The sequence below is a fragment of the Oryctolagus cuniculus genome, chromosome X (genome assembly GCF_964237555.1).
Source record: "Oryctolagus cuniculus chromosome X, mOryCun1.1, whole genome shotgun sequence".
Taxonomy (NCBI): Eukaryota; Metazoa; Chordata; class Mammalia; order Lagomorpha; family Leporidae; genus Oryctolagus; species Oryctolagus cuniculus.
The window spans coordinates 132,548,957-132,569,315 of NC_091453.1; the positions used below are offsets into that span (position 1 = coordinate 132,548,957).

Genomic DNA, 20,359 nt, shown 5'->3' on the forward strand with positions numbered 1-20,359 from the left:
CGTCCAGAGCACCACATGAGAGCTGTAATCTCGAGAGGTTGACCAGACTGGGGAAGAGTGGGTTGGGGGCACCATCAGGAGCTCTCTGGGGTCACTAAGGAGATATGGGCATCAGATAGTTGCCAGTAGATGAGCTAGCTGTCCACAGATTTGTTTGCTCTCCAAGCCACTGAATATGTTTGTTTGTTTTGACAGGCAGAGTTAGAGAGACAGAAAGGTCTTCCTTCCTTTGGTTCACCCCCCAAATGGCCGCTATGGCCGGCGTGCTGCACTGATCCAAAGCCAGGAGCCAGGTGCTTCCTCCTGGTCTCCATGCGAGTGCAGGGCCCAAGCACTTGGGCCATCCTCCACTGCACTCCCGGGTCACAGCAGAGAGCTGGACTGGAACAGGAGCAACCGGGACTAGAACCCGGGGTGCCGGCACCGCAGGCGGAGGATTAGCCAAGTGAGCTGCAGTGCCGGCCTGAATATGTTTTTGTTTTTGTTTTTTTGACAGAGTGGACAGTGAGAGAGAGAGACAGAGAAAGGTCTCCCTGTCTTACCGTTGGTTCACCCTCCAATGGCCGCCACGGCCGGTGCACTGTGGCCGGCGCACCGCGCTGATCCGAAGCCAGGAGCCAGGTGCCTCTCCTGGTCTCCCATGCGGGTGCAGGGCCCAAGTACCTGGGCCATCCTCCACTGCCTTCCCGGGCCACAGCAGAGAGCTGGACTGGAAGAGGGGCAACCGGAACAGAATCCGGCGCCCCAACCAGGACTAGAACCCGGGGTGCCGGCGTCACAGGCAGAGGATTAGCCTAGTGAGCCCCGGCGCCGGCCCTGAATATGTTTTTCTAATCAGTGTATCTCTTTGCCTAGTATTAAGTTAAAATCTACATTTTAAAAAGAGATGTATTTTGTTACTTATGTATTTGGAAGAGCAATAGAGACAAAAGGGGAGAGATCTTCCGTGGCCACAGCAGTCAGCATTGGGCCAGGCTGAAGCCAGGAACTGGAATCTCCATCTGGGTCTCCCACATGGGTCTCATGGACCCAAACACTTGGGCCATCTACGCCTTGCCCAGGTGCATTAGCAGGGAGCTGGATCAACAGACCAGTGCTCTAATGTGGGGTGCTTGTATCACAAGCAGCTGCTGAACTACTTGTCACAGCGCTGGCCTCAACATCTAAACAGTGAATTTAAATAGTTGCAAAGGATGCGATTGTCTAGATACTGAAAATTTTTATATTTTAAATTAATATTTAAAGTATTCAATTAAAGATTACACCAAGACAGTTTTCTTTGTGAGAAAGTAAATCCCTCATTTTCTGCTTGAGTTCTTCTTTCCCTTCCCTTTCTCCAGGCTATCTTTATGCATGAAAGCCTTTTCTTGGTCATCCTGTCCTTCTTTTTAACAAAAATTTGTATACAAGTTGATAGCTTCTTGTAAGTTTCATACACCTGTAGGCCTCTGAGCATGAACATTTTTCCTTATGGAGTGAGCTGTGGTTATTGTTACTCACGGAAAAGTGGAATTAAATGATAAGTTTGGGGTGGGCATTTAGCCTGGTGGTTGAGGTACTGGTTAAAACATCTGCATGCCATATTGGAGGACTGGGTTTTGATGCTTGCCTCCAGTTCCTTATTCCAGCTTCCTGCTAATGTGGACCCAGGAAAGCAGCAGTGATGGCTCAAGTGGTTGGATTCCTGCTACCCAATGTGGGACACCTGGATTGGGCTCCCAGCTCCCAGTTTTGGCCTGGCTGTTGGAAGCTTTTGGGAAGTAAACCAAAAGATAGGATCTATCTCGCTCTCTACCTCTCTCTTCCTCTCAAATAAATATAGAAAAATTTTTAAGATGCTTGTTTTGGTATAAAAAATTTGAAACCTAGGGCCAGTGTTGTAGCATAATGTATTGATCTGGCACCTGCAAATGCCAGCATCCCAGGCAGGCATCAGTTCATGCCCTGGCTGCTCTACTTCCAATCTAGCTCCCTGCTGATGCACCTGGGAAAGCAGCAGAGGGTGGTCCGAGTCCTAGGGCCCTTGCACCTACATAGGAGAATTGGATGAAGCTCCTGGCTTAGGCCTGGCCCAGCCCTGGTGATTGTGGCTATTTGGGAAGTGAACCAGCAGATGGAAGATCTCTGTCTTACACATATTTCTGTGATACACACGCATTATGAACTTTTGGAAGTACCGTCATATGCCAATGGATAAATATATTTATAATTTGAATGAAATATGGCTTACAGCGAATTCTGTTCCTGTTTTTCATTTCAATGATGTTAAATGCTAAGAAACCTTGTTCACATAAGTACCAAGATACTTGAAAAAGTTCATGTAAAATAGAAACAGAAGGTGAGTATTTCAGTACAAGATAATTTTGAAATCCATGTATGGTTTTTCTGTTAACGTGTTTCCCAAGAACTTTTTGAAGTTCCCTCATAAGTAGATGAAAATGGGAGTTTTGTTGTAGGAATGTCATTCGGTTTTTTTTTTTTTTTTAAGAAAAAAATATTTATTCAAAAGGCAGAGTTACAGAGGCAGAGAGAGAGGTCTTCCACCTGCTGGCTCACCCCCCCCCCCAAGATGGCTGCAATGGCCAGAACTGCGCCAATCAGAAGCCAGGAACCAGAGCTTCTTCTGGTTCTCCCATGCAAGTGCAGGGCCCCAAGGACTTGGGCTATCCTCCACTGCCCTCCCAGGCCATAGCAAAGAGCTGTATTAGAAGTTGAGCGGCCGAGACTCGAACCAGCGCCCATGTGGGATGCCAGCACTGCAGGCAGCAGCTCCACCTGCTACACCATAGCACTGGCCCTCATCATTCAGTTCTTTAAATTTGTTGCCAATTATAAGTTGAAATTCACAGTGATTATTCATTTAAAATTGTTTGTGGGGGAACAGGCATTTGGTTTAGTGGTTAAGATGCTGGTTGGGGCACTGGCCCTCCCGTATTATAGTACCTGAGTTTATTATCTTCTAGTTCCTCTCCTGATTTCAGCTTATGCACCCTGGGAGACAGTGGAATGGCTCAAATAATTGGGTTCCTGCTGCCCACACGAGAGACCTGGATTGAATTCCAGCTCCCGCCAGTGAACATTTAGGGAGTGAAGCCACAGATGGGATATCTCTCTCTCTTCCCCTCCCACCCTCCCTCCCTTTTTAAATAAATAAGTAGATAGGTAATCTTTTATAAACCATTTTATTTATTTTTAAGAGTCGACAATACTATTAGGTTCTCTTTCAGTTTTGTCGAAAGTAAAGAATTGGTAATCACCTTACTTGACAGAAGGATCTGTCCTCCAATCATTTAAGTTCTTGACTTTCTCAACGCCAGCATGTTTATTTCAAATTGTCCTTAGATTGGTCTGGAAATTTTATACTCACAAGATGTGAGTGAGGGGCATGCCTTTTTGAAGTTGGGTTGATATAAGGTGATTTTTTAAGATTTATTTTTTATTCATATGAAAGGCAGAGTTACAGAGAGAGGGGAAGAAATAGAAATATCTTCCATCCGCTGGTTCACTCCCCAAATAGCCGCAATGGCCAGGGCTGGGCCAGACCAAAGCCAGGAGCCAAGATGTTCATCCAGGTCTCCCACATGGGTGCAGGGGCCCAAGTACTTGGGCCATATTTTGTTGCTTTCTCAGGTACATTAGCAGGGAGCTGGACTGGAAGTGGAGCAGCCAGGACTTGAACCGGTGCCCACATGGGATGCCGAGATTGCAGGTGGCAGCTTAGCCCGCTACGCCACAACACTGGTCCCAGTAGAAGATGATTCTTAAGGAGATAGTGGGAAACAAGTCTACAGTCCCTTCTCTGGCAGATGAATGTAGCACCAAGTCTATAGTGAGTCACAGATCTTGACTTTGGAATCAGTCATGACCACATTCCCCTTGGAAAATCTTTGCTTACCCTCTCCAGTCTGAAGTCTACTGGACTATATGAGCATGGAGTTCAAGGGGAGGTAAGTTTCAAGTTGAAGTCATGACCATGATGTGGATCAGAATAGTAAGGGACCATCAGAGAGCCAGGACTGTATTGGACCTTCCCAGGACCAGAAGGTAAAGGAGGAAGTCAGGGAACGTGGAGCCCTGAGGACTCACTGCAGCAGCCTGCGGGAAAGATGTGGTGAGGCAGGAGGACTGGGCCAGTTAGCACATTGCAGAAACTTCGAGAAGGAGATGCCTGGAGGAAGGCAGGGCCTGGTAGTTGTGCCAAATGTTGACAAGAAGTCACGTGAGATGCCAGCCAAGGTGGCAGCTTAAAGGTCCCTCTTGGGAATGGCAGCCGAGATGGGGTTAAAGCTGGAAGAGAGTGGAAGATGAGCAAGCAGGGACAGTGAGTGGACAGCTTTTTGTTTTCTGTGAAGAAGATACCCACGTGGGACAGTGAAGGGAAGACAAGGCCAGCTGGCAGAGTGGAGATGGAAAGTAGTGGTGTGTCCTTGGTAGTGGAATGATCCAGGGAAGGGAGCTGGTGATGGAGTACAGGTGGGGAAGTGCTAATGCATAATTAGCAGGACCTTTGAGCACACCAGAGGAGACAAGATTCAAGATGAGCAGCAGGCCAGTCATCCTTAGGGGGTTCAGGGCTATGCATGGGGAGGGGCGGGGCAAACTATTCCCTTTCTGTTCCCCGGGAGGTGAGGGTTCACTCTGAGCAGGAAGAGTGGTGGATGGAGAAGGCTTGGGAAAAAAAATTGAGAAATGGAGAGGAAACAGGCTAGGCCTGCAGAGCCGCAGTTGGGTTAATGCAGAGTCAAAGTCATCGTGGGACCATGCAGTCTAAACTGGGGAGCAGGGATGTTCTAACTCACATTCTTTGTGTTGCAGGTGAACGTGGCACTGGGCTGTGCCATCCGTGGTCGGACCATAGCTTTTGCAAGCACCTTTGCCACCTTTTTGACCCGAGCATTCAGTCAGCTGCGGTTGGGAGCCACCTGTGAAAGCAGCATCTGCCTTATTGGCTCCCACTGTGGGGTGACCGCGGGTATGAGTTCCAAAGGCTGCCATCTTAATAGCCTCTCTCCTTACAAAGAAAGATTTTTGTGTGATACCTTGAGCTTGAACTTTTGAGTTCCTCCTTTTTTAAAAGCTACGTTGGGTTTTGTAAGTGTTCGGATATTCTGGGTGGCTTTTGAAGTGTACCTCCTGGTGTTGCTGTGCAGTGTACACCCTTGCACTCACTATGAAGTACTTCATGAGCACCTCTTCTGTGCCTTGCTCCTACTAGATAGGATTAGGGACAGCACAGAGTCCCAGGGTTCCTGTCCACCCTCGGTATGGCGGCAGTGGAATGGGATAAGCAATGTGGGCAGAGGGGAGAGAGGAGGACTTTGAGCAGCTAGACAGCCTGCTCAGAAAGAATAGAGGGAGCCCTCGAGGAAGGTGGGGTCAGTGCAGAACAGCAATGCTGCCAGTGCAGCCAGTGTTCTGGGGCTGTTGACCTGGCTGAGCAAGCTAGACATTTCTGGGCAGCGGGAACACAGGCCACTTGAGAGGGTTGGGACGAGGTATGTGCTGCTGGTGGGGCAGGGGAGTCAAGTGTGGACTTGAGTGAGTCTGAGAAAAGAGGCCGATGCTGCTGAGAAATGGAGTGTCCCAGAACATGTGAACAGCAAAACTGAGTGTCTAGGGGTTGTGTTCATGAATGACCGAGATGATTCACCTGACCAGCTTGTGATGGGGCAGGCCCTCTAGATACATACGATGGCTCACATTTGTCCTAGAATCCAGAGGTGTGTGTTAGGGAGCAAGTGACGACGTGGGGGATGAGGCTGAATAAGATAACCTGGCTGAATCAGGGAAACTTGGCTGGGTGTGTGAAGCTGAGGGAGAGCAGAGAGTAGGGCGCCGTGGCAGCCGGCAGCAGCAACTTGCAGTTGGGCCAGGCACAGAGCCTGGGGACTGGCCCAGAGTTGTTGCCACGGGCTAGATCAGTGAAGAAGTGTCTCCTGGAGTTGGGGCCCTCCAACTCAAAGAGGAGCAGAGTTTCTGAGGTTAGGTTTCAGTCCTAGGCAAGGCAGTGTGCACAGTGACAGCCCCCTTCCAAGCCGAGGGGCTCAGCTGTCCTTCGTACACTCAGATTTGTCTTTCCATGGTGCTTCTCCCTTGGTTCCCAAGTATACCCTAAGGGTGCCCTGAGTAAGAACCATAGCCCTCAGGGTGCTCCAGAGGGGTGCTGCACTCAACTACTCAGAAGGCCTTGAGAAATGCATATGATGACTTACAAGAGCAGAGAAAAAGGACAGCCTGGGGGAACTCTCCTAAGGAGAAAGCTGTGGGCTGAGACTTGGTGGCAGCAAGGACAACACCTGAAGAGAAGTGCACTGAATCAGTTTGGTCAGGAATGCTGAGTGACCAACTCGCAGAGACGGCTTTCAGTGCTCAAGGGCAGCCTGTCCACACGGTTAGCAATGAGATCTCAAGGTGGGATGTCCCGCTAATGAGTTACAGTGACTGTGTCATTGGCTGTTTTCTGGGGTTCTGTAGTTCAAGAGCAGGAAGGGTTGCATTGCTTCTCAAAAGTGAGGGAGGTGGAGGCAGGTTCCTGGTGGCGTTTGTTACGTATGCTCATAGTTTTGTTGGATTGTGGCTTTCGCAGGTGAGGACAGCCCATCCCAGATGGCCCTAGAGGACCTGGCCATGTTCCGAACCATTCCCAACTGCACTATTTTCTATCCAAGTGATGCTGTCTCTACCGAGAATGCTGTCTGTCTGGCAGCCAACACCAGGGTATGTTTAAAGGGATTCTAGTTCAGACAGAAAATGTGTCTGGGCTCAGCCACTACTTTGGTACTGATGATCAGATTTCCACACCCCCACCCCACTTCATTCCTCAGCAGATGATTCAGAGGCATCCTGGACAAAACCTAGCAGCCCCTCTCTTTCAGGGCTCAGTGCTAGAACCAGGAGCACTCTGAGCATTCGGAACTACAAGAAGGTTAATGAAAGATGTTTACCGAGTCCTAGGAGTCGGCCCTAGGCAGGGCCCAGACTGGAGTGCTGACCCACCAGTGGGCAGCTGCTGTGGGGCCGTAGGACTTCAGACACACCGCAGTGCTGGAGTAGGGTGGTAGTCACTATGCACACAACCCCCAGACTCTGGTCCTGGCTTGCCCTCAGAAGCAGAAGGCCCCAGCCTTGCTGCTCTCCTAAAAGACTTCAGGCATGGAAAGTCTGTCCAGAAGCTAGCTGTGAGGGAGACTAGGGAGTGTAGTCTTTATCTTTTCAGCCCCTCCAACTAATGCTCAGCGCACTCCCCTCACCAGCTCTACCCACACCCCCAACACCTTGCCTATAACTCCTGTACTATAAGATGGGCATGGCTGGGGCAGACCATATAGGCTCCCTTTCGAAGCAGGTGTAACACATGTGGACAGCCCGTTCCTTGGTTTTTAAAAAAATTACTTGATATTTGAAAGGTTGATACAGATTCCACATCTTCTGGTTCACTTTCCAATTGCTTAAAAACCAGAGCTGGGCCATACCAAAGCCAGGAGCCAGGACAATCCGGGTCTCCCGTGTGGGTGACAGGAACCCAAGTACTTGAGCCATCACACGCTATCCCCCAGGGTGCATATTAGCAGGAAGTGCATCAGGAGCGGAGCTAGGACTTGAACTGAAGCACTCCAGTATGGGATGCAGGCATCCTGAGTGCTGGCTCAGCTGCTGTACCATCCGCCTGTCCCTGATTCTTTTTTTCAAAAAGTGGACCCACACCGTGTGTGTTTTTCTAATGATTGGTTTTTTATTTGTTACATCTGGGCAAATGTTTTATGATTTTATACATGCCATAAGATGCTATTTATAGAACATTCAGAAGAACCAAAATCAGAATACATAGTAGAAATCAGAGTAGAGTTTACTTTCAAGGGGTGGACAGAGTGACTGAAAAGAGGCCTGGGGGAGTTCTCTGGGCTGGGGGCACACTGTCTGCACTTCGGTGATGACTGCACGTGTCTGCCTCATCAGAAATTGCGGTGTGCTGCCCTTAGGGCCTATGCATGTTCCTGAGGCTGAGTTAACACCTCAAAATGACATTGAGGGAAGCTGGCTCATGGTGGGGGAGTAAACAAAAGCAGTGTTTGTTTATTGGGATACTAGTTTACAATGTATGTTTAAATCTGCATGTAAATTAACAAATACTTTTAAGTAGTCACTTGGGTATTAAATACTCCTAAATGTTTGTGTTCAAGTTGATGATAAAAACCTATTTACATCTTATTGGGGAAAATGTGAGTCATTTCCTATTCAGATGTCTAAAGTCTTTCTGAGGATGAAGTATCATAAGTTATTGTGACAAAAGTGAACTTTTGTTTAACGTTGAGTTCTGAGATTTCTATTTCCATGTGAGACAGGGCTCCCTCCCCGAGTTTCTGCTCTGTGGATACAGAACTAGTCATTGTGTATTTGGTAGATCTTTCCTGAGTCAGGAAAAGCGACAGTGTGCAAAGCTTCCTAGTCCTGCTTGGACTTTGGCCTGGCTCAATAGCACGATCAGAGGACTTGGGACCTGTTTTCCAGTGGTCATATATGCTTATCCCTCACCCCAAAGCATTTGCTCCACTTTTAGTTTGAAAAAGAACTGTTGAGGGCTCCCTTCCCCGCCAACTTTTTTCCAAGGTTTCTGAGTTCCATGTTTTTGGTCTCTAAACTGTGGCTCTGGTCTTCATCTGTACCCTAGGGAATGTGCTTCATTCGCACCAGCCAGCCAGAAACTCCAGTTATTTACAGCCCGCAAGAAACCTTCAAGATTGGAAGAGCCAAGGTGAGGGCTTCGGGTCTCCAGCTGTGGGAGACAGCTGTTCTAGACCTTGCGCGAGGTACCCCCACAGTAGTCGGAAGCACCATCCTTTCTCTGCTTTCATTTTTCACAACATCATGTGTGACCTTTACCTGCTTCTCAGGAAGAAACCCTCTACCAGTTGCCACTTGAACTGCACCTTTCTGCTTTCCAAATGATGTCTCTTTTCCTTAAGACTCTTAAAGTAATAGCAGTTGGAAGGCACTTGAGTGTCTTGGCTGTAATTTGTACACACAGAAACCATTTCAAATGACCACTAGATCTGCTGGGTTCACTTATAGAAAAGGGACGAGCTATGTTGCCCCTGTAATTCTGAGGTTGACTTGGCACGTGGGGGTACAGCCTCACCAGTAGGCATGCTGATAAAGGTTGCTGACTGCTGGGCACTTCCTGCCTCTGGTGTTCTCAGAAAAGCCCTGAGAAGCCCAGAGCATCAGCCCTGTTTGTAGATGAAGGTAAGAGAAGGGAAGCAGCTTGCTAGGGGGTTCATAGTTCCTGAGCAGCAAGCCGAGGGTTCAGGTTCAGGCAGTGAGCCCAGCCTTTTGGGCCTGCCCACCAAGCTCCACCTCCTGCTCGGCCTGGTTTTTAAAGCCAGGCATGGGGAAAACCAGAAAGTTCTATGGAGTGAGTAAATAAATGACGTGGCTCACGGACATTTTGGCATGTCTTTTTCTCGAGGTAGGAGAGTTTGTAGAACATAAAGTACAGCTTATCCACTCCTGCCTCAGAATCAACCCTTGGGACATTCGGATCTGACTAAAAGGTCCATGAGAGTCTCACAGGCATGGAAAGCCATGACATGGTGGCAAAAAAACAATCTAAATGAAGGATCCTGGTGAACAACACTCCAGCAGAAGGATCAGGCCATCAAGGAGAGAGGCGCCTTTCTCTGAAGGGAGGAAGGAACCTCCACTGTGATATGGCCTTGACTAAACAAATTCAGAGTTGATGAACTCAAGGGGCTTCCATAGCCTAGACAGCTCATAGCAAGAGTCTCGGGTGATTGCTGACGTCATAAATAAGAGTGCCAATTGTTAAATCAACAACGGGAGTCACTGGGTTCATGCTCCCCTCGCAGGATCTCTGTCCTTAATATGTTTATCTATGAAACTCAAAAACAACACTACTAGTCGAACAATACCCTATACCTGGTTCGGTTGTGTGAGTGCAACCTGTTGAAATCCCTGCTTAGTATATACTAAATTGATCTTCGGTATATGAAGGTAACCGAAAATGAAACGTGATGGGGGGGGGGAGGGGAGAGGAAGTGGGTGAGGGGAGGGCCACGGGAGGGAGGGAGGTCGGGGGAAGCCACAACAATGCAAAAGATGCATTTTATATTCTACTTAAAACTATTGGTTGAGCTCTGTAATTAATACACAATTACTCTTAGGTGTTTAATTAATGCTATAACTAGTACTCAAATAGTATTTTACACTTTATGTTTCTGTGTGGGAGCAAAATGTAATCTTTACTTAACATACGCTAAATTGATCTTCTGTATATAAAGATAATTGAAAATTAATTGTGATGTGAAGGGGAAGGGGAGAGGGAGTGGGAGAGGGGAGCGTTGTGGATGGGAGGGAAGACACGGGGTGGGGGGAGGCTATTGTGGTCCATAAGCTGTACTTTGGAAATTTATGCTCATTAAATAAATTTAAAAAAAAAAAGAAAAGTAAAAAAAAAAAGTACAGCTTATCAAAGAGCTTGCCTTGAATTTTAAAAGCATCTAATTCAGCTTTTAAAAAACAGTGGATTGTTTTTTTAAATTAATTAACTTGCTTACTTGAGGGATAGAGAAAGAGCTCCCATCCGCTGGTTCACTCCCCAAACACCCACAGCAGTCAGGGTTGGGCTGGCTGAAGCCATAAACTGGCTTGCCACATAGGTAGAGGAACCCAGCAATTTGGACCATCGTCACTGCCTCCCCAGGTTTGCATCAGCAGGAAGCTGGAGTCAGGAGAGAGAGGAATCGAACCCAGGCACTCCAGTGTGAGATGTGGGTGTCTTAACTGGTGTCCTAACTGCTGAGCCAAACGCCTGCCCCTGCTGTGAATTGTTAAGGAGTGAGAGTGTTAGGAGTGGAGAAGGCAGTGTAGCAGAGCGCCCTCCATTCTGAGATGCACTGCAGACATACTAACCACAGCATTTTGTTTGTTGCTGCTATACCAGGTTGTCCGCCAAAGTGTCAATGACAAGGTCACAGTTATTGGAGCTGGAGTTACTCTCCATGAAGCCTTACTGGCTGCTGATGGTCTTTCTAAAGAAGGTCAGTTGGTTGTGTGTCAACATTGAAGTTCAGGCTGGGGAGAGGTAGGACTTCAGCTACCTGGTATGCTCCAGTTGGTCTTTCTGCTTTTATGTCTGCATGTTCTTTTTTATTAAAATAACTTTCTAATTGGAAAACAATTATTTTATTTGAAAGGCAGTGAGGGAAAGAGACGGACAGATGGAGATCTCCTATTCTGGTTCAGCTGCTTCAAATGCCTGCAGCAGGCAGGGCTGAGCCAGGCTAATACCAGGAACTGGGAATTCAAATCTGGGTCTTCCACATGGGTGTCAGGTTGCAAGTACTTGAGCCATCGCCTGGTGCCCCCCAGGGTATATATAAACAGGACACTGGAATTGGGAGCAGAACCAGGTCTTGAACCCAAGTACTCTCATGTAGGATTTGAAGCCTGCTTTATTATATTGAGCTAATTATTGCTGTTTCCAAGTCTATGTTTTTTTTTAATTTATTGGAGAAACAGAGCTCCCATCCACTGGTGTACTCCCCAGATGCCTGTAATGGCCTGAGCAGGGCCAAGGCCAAAGCCAGTAATGCAGTCCAGGTCTCCCACTTGGGTGATAGGAACCCAAGTTACTTCACCCATCACTACTGTTGCTAGAGTCTGTACCGGCGGGAACTGGAGTCAGGAGCTAGAGCCAGAGATTAAAGCCAGAGCACTGCAGTGTGGGACTTGGGCATCCTCACCTGCTTTTAACCACTAGGATAAATGCCTCCCCTATTTTCCAGGTATTTTTATCCGTGTCATCGACCTGTTTACTATTAAACCCCTGGATACTGCCACCATCATCTCCAGTGCAAGAGTCACAGGCGGCCTGATTATCACAGTGGAGGATCACTGCCCAGAAGGTGTGTGCAGCGTGGGGAGTGGTTTTTGAGTTTGTGTAGGCAGGAAGTGTATTTTTCTTGTTGGAAAAGTGCTGAGCTCATGGCTATCACCTCCAGTCTCCCACTCACCCAGCGCCCTTTTATCATTACTCGTTTCCAGTGTATCCATGTAGGTGTGTCTCTTCCCACATAGATTGCTTCCTTTGGGGTGGGGCCACATCCATGGCATTCGTGTGGCCCCAGCACAGGGCGTAGGGCCCGGTCACTGGGGTAGGTCAGAGGCTACTCAGCATTGTGAATGGGAAGGAGACCAGAAAGCTTGCTCACTAGCCACCTCTGCCCCCAGAAGGACCAGTGCCTGGCAAGCAGAGAACACAGTGAATGCACAAAAGTGCATGCCAGGGAGAGGAGCTTGGGTGGGGTTTGGGCCTGGGAAGGTTAGGTAGGGCAAGCAGTGTGGTGCTGTGAGGAGTTTCACGTGGCAGGGCCCCCAGAGCAGCAGCATGATGGGTGATTAATTCTCTGGAAGGGCCTCCAGCTGCACATGGGGACTGGAGAAGCCCCTCCTCAGGCTCCTCCCACTGGGAGGGGCACAGCCCAAAAGGCTTCCCACCGGGACTCTGCTCAGGGACAGCAGCAGCTTGAGACGTCTACTTGCGAATGAGAACTCCCGGGGCAGACAGTGAGGGCTTTCAGGCTTGGGGACCCTTTTTCCTGCCAAGGGCCATTTGGACACTTACAACATCACTTGTGGGCTGTATAAAACGATCCACTTACAAACGAGCCTGCTAGAGATGTTTTGAATACGCTTGGAGTCCCACCTGCCGTTGCCTTGGCAGGGCCGGGCCAAATGGTTTTATGGGCCTTACACAGCCCACAGGCCACATGTTCCCCACACCTGGGCGTGGATCAGTGACTAGTGAAGACACTTTCCCCTGGGGACCAACCAATTCCAAGGCCATCATGGGGCTTCCAGGCTGAACAGGCACTCCCAGAAAAGAGCCTAACTCCCTTTGCTTCCTTCCCCAGGTGGCCTTGGGGAAGCTGTGTGTGCTGCCGTCGCCATGGAGCCTGACATTGTGGTTCATCAGCTGGCCGTGGCAGGAGTGCCCCGGAGCAGGAAACCTAGTGAGCTGCTGGATGTGTTTGGAATCAGTGCTAGACACATCATGGTGTCCGTGAAATGCGTTTTAAAGAGCTAAAGTGCCTGTTGGCTTTGGCCTTAGAAGACTGGCCCCTTTGCCTTACATTTCTGCTTATTCTACAACAATCCTTTAAAGCCTATACTGTTGTACTACTTAAAAAGTACAACCATTAGCATCTTTTTTCATCCCTAATTCTTTAGTTCAACTTAACTACCTTTAAAAAAAAAATCATACTTACATAGCCAAACTCATTTAAGTGCAAAATAGCTAACGAAACAACTACTTGCTACAAGTGTTCTGATGTGCCTACAGCTAACTGGGTAGAGGATCAGTGTGGAGATGACAGCTTGACTGTATGTTCCTTATAGGTGAAGTGGGAGTTGAGTTGTAGGCGTGAGCCCAGGTTTACAGCAGCCCTCGCACTGTGGCGTAGCACTGATGTCTCCAGTGTACGTCCCACGTGCTGCCCTCCTACCTGCAGCTCCCTGGGTGATGTGTGACTGCGGTTGCCCTGGAATTGCTGCGAGCCTCTGCCTTCATCTCCCCTCCACGGCGCAGAGGCGCTGGAGCAGCAGAAGCTGTTACGATGTCTTGTGCTGCTCGTGGTGACTGTTCTGTAAAGAGATGAGGGCACGGCTGGTTTCAGTTTCCACACCACACTGTTAATAAAGCATTTCAAAAGCAGCTGCCTTATTCAGCTTGTTTCTTCTATGGGATTTGGTTTCTCCAGAATAAAGTCTTAAGGGAATATCTTGTATGTAAACCAGAGAGGGCACATGGTCTCCAACAGCCCTGGAAAAGGCTCGTGGCCTTTGAATATGCCGCTCACTGGAGAACAAGAGATACAAGAGATGGCCTGAAAAGCTTTTCTGGAGCCTCCTTTTAATTGCAAGCAAATCCACCTTGTGGTTGCAGTACAGGGGATGTGCCAGCCAGGTCAGGATGGGCCTTAGATTTAAAACTCCACTTCAGGTTACACTGCCTGTGTCTGGGGTGTCTTAGGACTTCGTTAAACCCCTGTGAAGTGCTTATCTGGGATCTCTGGGGCCATGACCAGTTTGTGTCGGGAATTGTTCTAAGAACCGGTGTGGGACTTGGAGTTCTTGGTGCCACTTCATTCTACCCCCAGTGTTTTAAGTCACTGAACTAGTTTGCCTGGCCTATATAATAATATGCTTATTCCATAAGATTTCCAAAATGACTTTATAAAAATAAGCTGATGTAGGGTGATCAGAACATTTAGAAATGGTACATGAGCAGTTGTTTTTTTAATGGCCCCAGATTGCTGTTTGCTTTGAAAAACAGATCTATTTGCATATGCTCCAAAAACTCAACAGTAGCCAGAAGGGCTGTGCCAGGTTGAAGCCAAGAGCCAGGAACTCAGTTCGGGTCTCTGTGTGTGCCAGGAAACTAAGTACTTGAGCCATCACCTGCTGCCTCCCAGAGTACACAGTAACAGGAAGCTGGATTGGAAGCAGGGCCACACTCAGATCTAAAGATGGCAGTGAGGAGTGCCGGTGCCCCAAGCAGCAACCTAATGCTGTGCCAACACCCACCTCTGAACTAACTTAGTTAAACCTCGCTTATCATCACTGTTTCCAACACAGAACGATTCCGGGGTGGGCATCTGGCTAGGGATCGCTGCAGTTTGGGACATCAGCATCCCATATTAAGAGTGCCTGAGTTTGAGTCCTGGTTCAGCTCCTTGAGATAGCAAGTAGTGACTGGTAAAGTGCTTGGGTCCCTGCCACCCACAGGGGAGATTGCAGGGTTTTAGTTTTGGGCTCTTGGCCTGGCTCCGATCCAGCTGTTGAATGCATCTGGGGGGTGAAGCCATGGATGGAAAATAAATTATCTCTGCCTTTCAAGTAAGTTTCTAAAAAAAACCCTCATAATTCAGTTTTTAATATACTCTGAAGAAAAGTGCAGCCATCACCAGTTAATTTTAGAGCATTTTTATCACCCCCAAAAGAAACGCTGTACCCATTGTGTCATTTCCCACTCACCCTGCCAGCCCCAGGAGACCACTGATCTTTGTTTATATGGATTTGTCCTGAATATTTCATATGAATGGGATCAAACACTAATAGTCTCTTTGTGTCTGTCTGCTTTCACTTAGCGTAATGCAGCCACATAGCCTGTTTCCAGAGCTTCATTCCTCTTGGTGACCTGTGATATTCCATGCTACATGGGCAGACCACATCTTACCCATTTATAAGCTGATGGGCGTTTGGGTGGTTGCCACTTTTTGCCTAGTGTAAATAGTGTTGTTACATATAGACTTGTGTGTAGATGGGTATTTTGACTTCTCATAGGTACATCTATCCAAGAGTGACTGCTGGGTCATGTAATTCTGCTAACCCTTGGGAGTGTCTCTGTGTGTGTGTGTGTGTGTGTGTGTGTGTGAATGGCGTGTGAGCAGTAAATGAGCTGATGACAAGGTGCTGTGCGATCTGGGAGGCATACATCCTGTGAGGTAAGCAGTTACAAAAACCAGAATCTGGCCGGCGCCGCAGCTTACTAGGCTAATCCTCCGCCTTGTGGCGCCGGCACACCGGGTTCTGGTCCCGGTCGGGGCGCCGGATTCTGTCCCGGTTGCCCCTCTTCCAGGCCAGCCCTCTGCTGTGGCCAGGGAGTGCAGTGGAGGATGGCCCAAGTGCTTGGGCCCTGCACCCCATGGGAGACCAGGAGAAGCACCTGGCTCCTGCCTTTAGATCAGCGCGGTGCGCCGGCCGCGGCGGCCATTGGAGGGTGAACCAACGGCAAAGGAAGACCTTTCTCTCTCTCTCTCTCTCTCTCTCTCACTGTCCACTCTGCCTGTCAAAAACAAACAGAATCTGGGTAGCTGTGATTACTTGCATTCAGGTGGCCGGTGCCAGATGTACAACAAAAACAGGGCACACAAACATCCCCTGACAGCCTAACTAAAATACAGTTTTGGGCAAGAGTGAACCCAGAAGCTTCAGGCCAGTTCCCTAGAAAGTGCAGGGCAGAAGCAGTAGAATGGAATTGCAATGAAGGGCTCAGCAGCCATGGCTACGCGGAGGAGCTTGGTGCGCTGGAGCTTCTGTAGCCAAGGTGATAAATCCAGGTACAGGAAGCAGGCATGCTGTGTCACTGTTCTGTGACTGGGAGCCTGGTAATGAAGGCCCATAATCGCCCCGGAAGATGCAGCGGCCCCGGCCCCTGCCTGGAGGCAGGCAGCCTTGAGCTTCCCTAATCTGCTCGCCGCTCTGACTGGGTGGGCTCTGGTGCCTGCTTCCTGACCAGCCCTCAGGCCTCACTGTTGGCTGCAGGTCCGCGGGCAGCAGGTAACCTTTTGGCCTCCGCGCGCTCATCTGTGCAAGGCGCTGATGGTGCTGAGGAAGGGCATAGTAGGGCTGCAGACAGGATTTTAAAAGTGCTAGGAGAGGTCCGCATTTCACCCTGATCTGCTACCTGGTGTTCCTACTTCCTAGCCGCACCCTCCGCTCTAGCGGAACCCAGCTGTCCAACCCCATGGGTCCCTGGCTCCTCTCCAGCCCCACTGGGATAGATGGTATTGAGACTGACCACTCCGACCCGATTTTCCTCTGAATTGCCACCCTCCCTCTCCGCCGCTCTGCCACCCCCAACCCTGAACCGCGTGTTCCCTCTTGGGACGCCCTCTACCCACCATTTCAAACTGCCTCGCGCCGGCCCCGCGCGCCCACCCTCCCCGCCAACCCTGCGCGCAGTGGCCCTCCGGCCCGCAAGCCCCGCCCATTTGCAAGCGGGATGCGTCTCTGGACACATCATTGGGTTTTGTCACGTCAGTCATCAGCCCCAGCCAATCACCGTAACCAGCAGCACAAGGAGCAAGCCCGGGAGGTCAGAGGCTGAAGCAGGAGTGGGAGCCAAGGGTGCTGTTCACCTGCGGAGCCGCACCCTGGACGCACTGTCCCCGCGGAAAGCAGCCGGGCGCTGCCTTGCTGGCACTGCTTCAAAGAGCGAGCTGAATGGCTGTGGAGAACTGAGGTAGGGCAAAGGACACCAGTCGGGTGGAGAATAGCGCAGAGGTTTAAGTGGGCTGGAAATGCAGATTCCGCCCCGCCTGCCTGGATTCCTAAAGGGGCAGGAAAGCTATGGAAGTAGGGAATTAATATTTGCAACGGCCAACAAAGCCAGTGGAGTCTGGGCAGAGCTCTAACAACGTGACACACGCACCACGCACGCACCAACCAGGGATGGACTGCCTTCCCATAGGAAATCAGGACAGGCTCCGTAGACCCCTCAATGGTGTGCCTAGGCCTCCTGTGCTGATTATAGGATGAGGGACGCTGTGACGTTTTACATCCGGGATGTGATTCCCTATTGGGCTGAGGAAGAAAAGCAAGCAAGAACCCAGGTGTGCCCTAGTGATCTAGGGATGAGAGGAGATGTTCCCTGCCCCCCTAAGTGGGTACCTATCTCATAACTACTGACTGCACACAAGCTATGGGTGTCAGGTGACAGGAGGTAGTTGCAGAGGGTGTCGCAGATGGCAAGCATCTCCCTGCAAGGTGCTACCCAGGACAGCCCAGGACAGACATTGCACAAAGGAACCCCGGTCCCCCGGCCACAGGAGGTCAGGCCATTCCACTAGCAGGGGAGGCTCTCAAGGACTGCAGGACAGTGGCCCCCATCATGGACAAATCAGTAGGTGGCTCAGAGAGCAGGACAGGCCCCGTCAACGCTCCCGACCTCGGGAATGTGAGCATGGGGCACCCCAGACTCGGCTGCTACTGAGACTAACCAGAGGCCCCAATTCCAGGTTGAAGGGGGCCACCCCTCCCCAACCACTGCCTATGTTTTCCATGACACACCTGGCAAGGCTGGGAATCCCACACGTTGGGGATTCCCTTTTTTTTTTTTTTTTTTTTTTTTTAGTTTCCACTTGCTGTATATTTCACTTCTCTCCTAAATGAGAGTTTTGCATCATAGAAACTTCCGTGTGTCCTTTTAAAAAAGATTTTATTTATTTACTTGTGAGGTAGAGATACAGAGAGGAAGGTCTTCCATCCAGTGCTTCACTCCCCAAATGGCAGCAACGGCCAAAGGGGGAGGGCCGATCCAAAGCCAGGAGCCAGGAGCCTCTTCCTGGTCTCCCATGTGGGTGCAGGGGCCCAAGCACTTGGGCCATCTTCCACCGCGCTCCCAGGCTATAGCAGAGAGCTTGATCTGAAGTGGAGCAGCCGGGACTTGTACCGGCGCCCGATGGGATGCCAGCACTGCAGGTGGCAGCTTAAGCTGCTATGCCACAGCGCCCACCCCACACTGGGGATTCTGTAACCTGCACCAGTAAACTTTGTGTCTAAGGGTCAGAACAGTCAGTCCTGTGCGTACAAGCGGAAGGATTGTGGAGAGTCCTGGGAGCCCTCTGGGCCGCTCACCGTGCCAGAGCGGAGAGCCCAGGACTCTGAGCTCCTCATTCCTCCCCCGGACGAGGCTGGAGCGCTCAGCCCACACCGCGATCCTCGTGGCCATCATGACCACCGTGGCTGCCGGGCGCAGCACGGACCTGAGCCACCCGGGCCCGCGCTCAGATGGCCATCCTAGCAGCCAGCAGAGGTGGTAGCTAGGTGAACAGTGAGGCAGCGCAGGTCACGCAGTCTCGCACCCCAGTTCCCCGCTGGCAACATGCTCAGACCTCCCTGCCTGCAGCCCGCAGGCCCAGCCACCTCGGGGCCCCCAGGGCCAGGTCACAGGCCTGTGTTCCGGGCCTCCCCCTCCCCCAGGGCCGATTCTGTATGAGTCTGGGGCCGGCCAGGAGCCCAGAGAAAACCCGCAGAGTAGCTCTGGAGAGGGAATTGAATAACAGCAGGCGGCACTCGGGGTTGGCTCCAGGACTGAAGGGTCAGAGAGGGACAGGGCAGTGTGAGAGCTGACACAGGAAGGGGCGACTGCCCCCAGAGCGGTGGGGGGTGGGCGCAGAAAGAGCTGGGGTTGCCAGAGCCCACAGGCCAGCATGAGGGGCGCTGCAGACGGACCTAGGGCTCAGATCTCCGAGGAGGGGCTAGAGGTCGCAGGGAAGGAGGAGGCAGCGGAGTCGGCAGCTCACGGGGAGGACAGGGCAGGGGGAGGTGTCCCGGGCGTCATCTCCCAGTGCCCGGCTCCCTGCAGCCGCATCGAGGTGGTGTTTCCTCCATCGGCCGAGAGGCTTACTCCGGGGACTCTGCTGCTGCACTTCTCGAAGTTCTGTCTGCTTCTTGTTCAGGGCTTGCGAAAGCTGCTGCAGTTTCTGAATTCCTTCCTTCCTATCTCGAGTCTCAGAGACTGGAAGGAGAGAGGAGGCGGAGCACCTGCACAGCAGTGCCGGGGTGGGAGAAAGGATGCCCAGGAACGGCTCTCTGGCCTCGTGGGAATGGGAAGGGGACGGAAGTTCTCCCTGATGAGCACGCAGGAGACCGCTGGATCTCTGTTCACCCCGCTCCCCTTCTGCGAGGGCCTGGGGCTAGAGACTCTCCAGCCACAACTGATCTTTAGCATTCTAGGGCTGGGAGCCCCCTACTGATGACCTATGACCCAGGTGAGAATGTTGGCCCATCATGCCCCGCCCCTCTGGGAGTCCCCAGGGACAGAGTGTCATCTCCCAAGGGGGCGCAGCTTGTACCAGGACCCCAGCAGTGCAGCCTCGGCAGAAAGGCGACTTGCTCCCTCACCAAGGGGTGCACAGAGACCTCCGCGTGCGGCCGAGGAAGGAGCCCCTGCGCGCAGGAGCAGCAATGACCCAGGTCGGGACGACCCTGCCTCCCCTATGTCCCTGCCACCCCGACCCTGCTTTTGTCCCCAGAGAGCCCTGCAAGAGCTCCCGATATAGGGAGGGATCTCACGCACACCCACTCACTGCTGAGGTCACAAGGCCGCGAGAGCCAGGAGCCCTGACTCTCAGGCACCGCGCCCTGCTGTGCCAGCCCCGGCCTCAGGCCTGCTGGCCCCGCTGGCTCTGCAGCTGCCCTGGGCTCGCCTAGAGCGAGCGTGCCCGGGGATGACGAGTGTGCACCAACATGATGCAGGACAGGCCCGTGCTTGCTTCTTTTCCAAGGAAAGCCCCTGCACTGCACCCAGATACAGGCGCTGGGGGTCTGAGAGCTGCCACCCTGAATCCCTGCCCCCACAGCCCTGGCTCACGCAGCCCTGGCTGCAGCTGACTGAGCTGGCGGGGTCACCCGGGAATTGGCAACAGCACTCAGCAGTTCTGCCGGGAGCCCTGGCACTGTCCACTGGGTGTTGATCTGAACTCTCTGTAGCCACTTGGGACACAGGGAGGTGGTGCGGGCTGCCCGCCACAAAACCATGCCTTCCCGGGAGGGT

The 20,359-nt window shown here is 51.1% G+C and overlaps 2 protein-coding genes across 3 annotated transcripts in view; one reads left to right on the top strand and one right to left on the bottom strand.

Moving 5' to 3' along the window:
* The window catches only part of TKTL1 (transketolase like 1), a 37,594-nt gene extending 23,862 nt beyond the window's left edge, over positions 1-13,732 (top strand). Inside the window, exons 8-13 of the mRNA XM_008250299.4 lie at positions 4,816-4,972; positions 6,587-6,717; positions 8,669-8,752; positions 10,961-11,057; positions 11,805-11,924; positions 12,933-13,732. Of these exons, the coding sequence (XP_008248521.4) occupies positions 4,816-4,972; positions 6,587-6,717; positions 8,669-8,752; positions 10,961-11,057; positions 11,805-11,924; positions 12,933-13,105 (762 nt within the window). The 3' untranslated portion in view covers positions 13,106-13,732. The remainder of the gene's footprint in view (positions 1-4,815; positions 4,973-6,586; positions 6,718-8,668; positions 8,753-10,960; positions 11,058-11,804; positions 11,925-12,932) is intronic.
* Positions 1-16,780, bottom strand: part of TEX28 (testis expressed 28) — a 77,763-nt gene extending 60,983 nt beyond the window's left edge. For both annotated transcript variants that reach the window (XM_017338568.3, XM_070066860.1), the window contains exons 1-2: positions 16,704-16,780; positions 13,524-13,662 (exon numbers count right to left, since the gene is read on the bottom strand). In XM_017338568.3, coding sequence (XP_017194057.2) covers positions 13,524-13,588 — 65 coding nt within the window. In that variant the 5' untranslated portion in view covers positions 13,589-13,662; positions 16,704-16,780. The remainder of the gene's footprint in view (positions 1-13,523; positions 13,663-16,703) is intronic.
* Between the last annotated feature and the right edge of the window lie 3,579 nt (positions 16,781-20,359).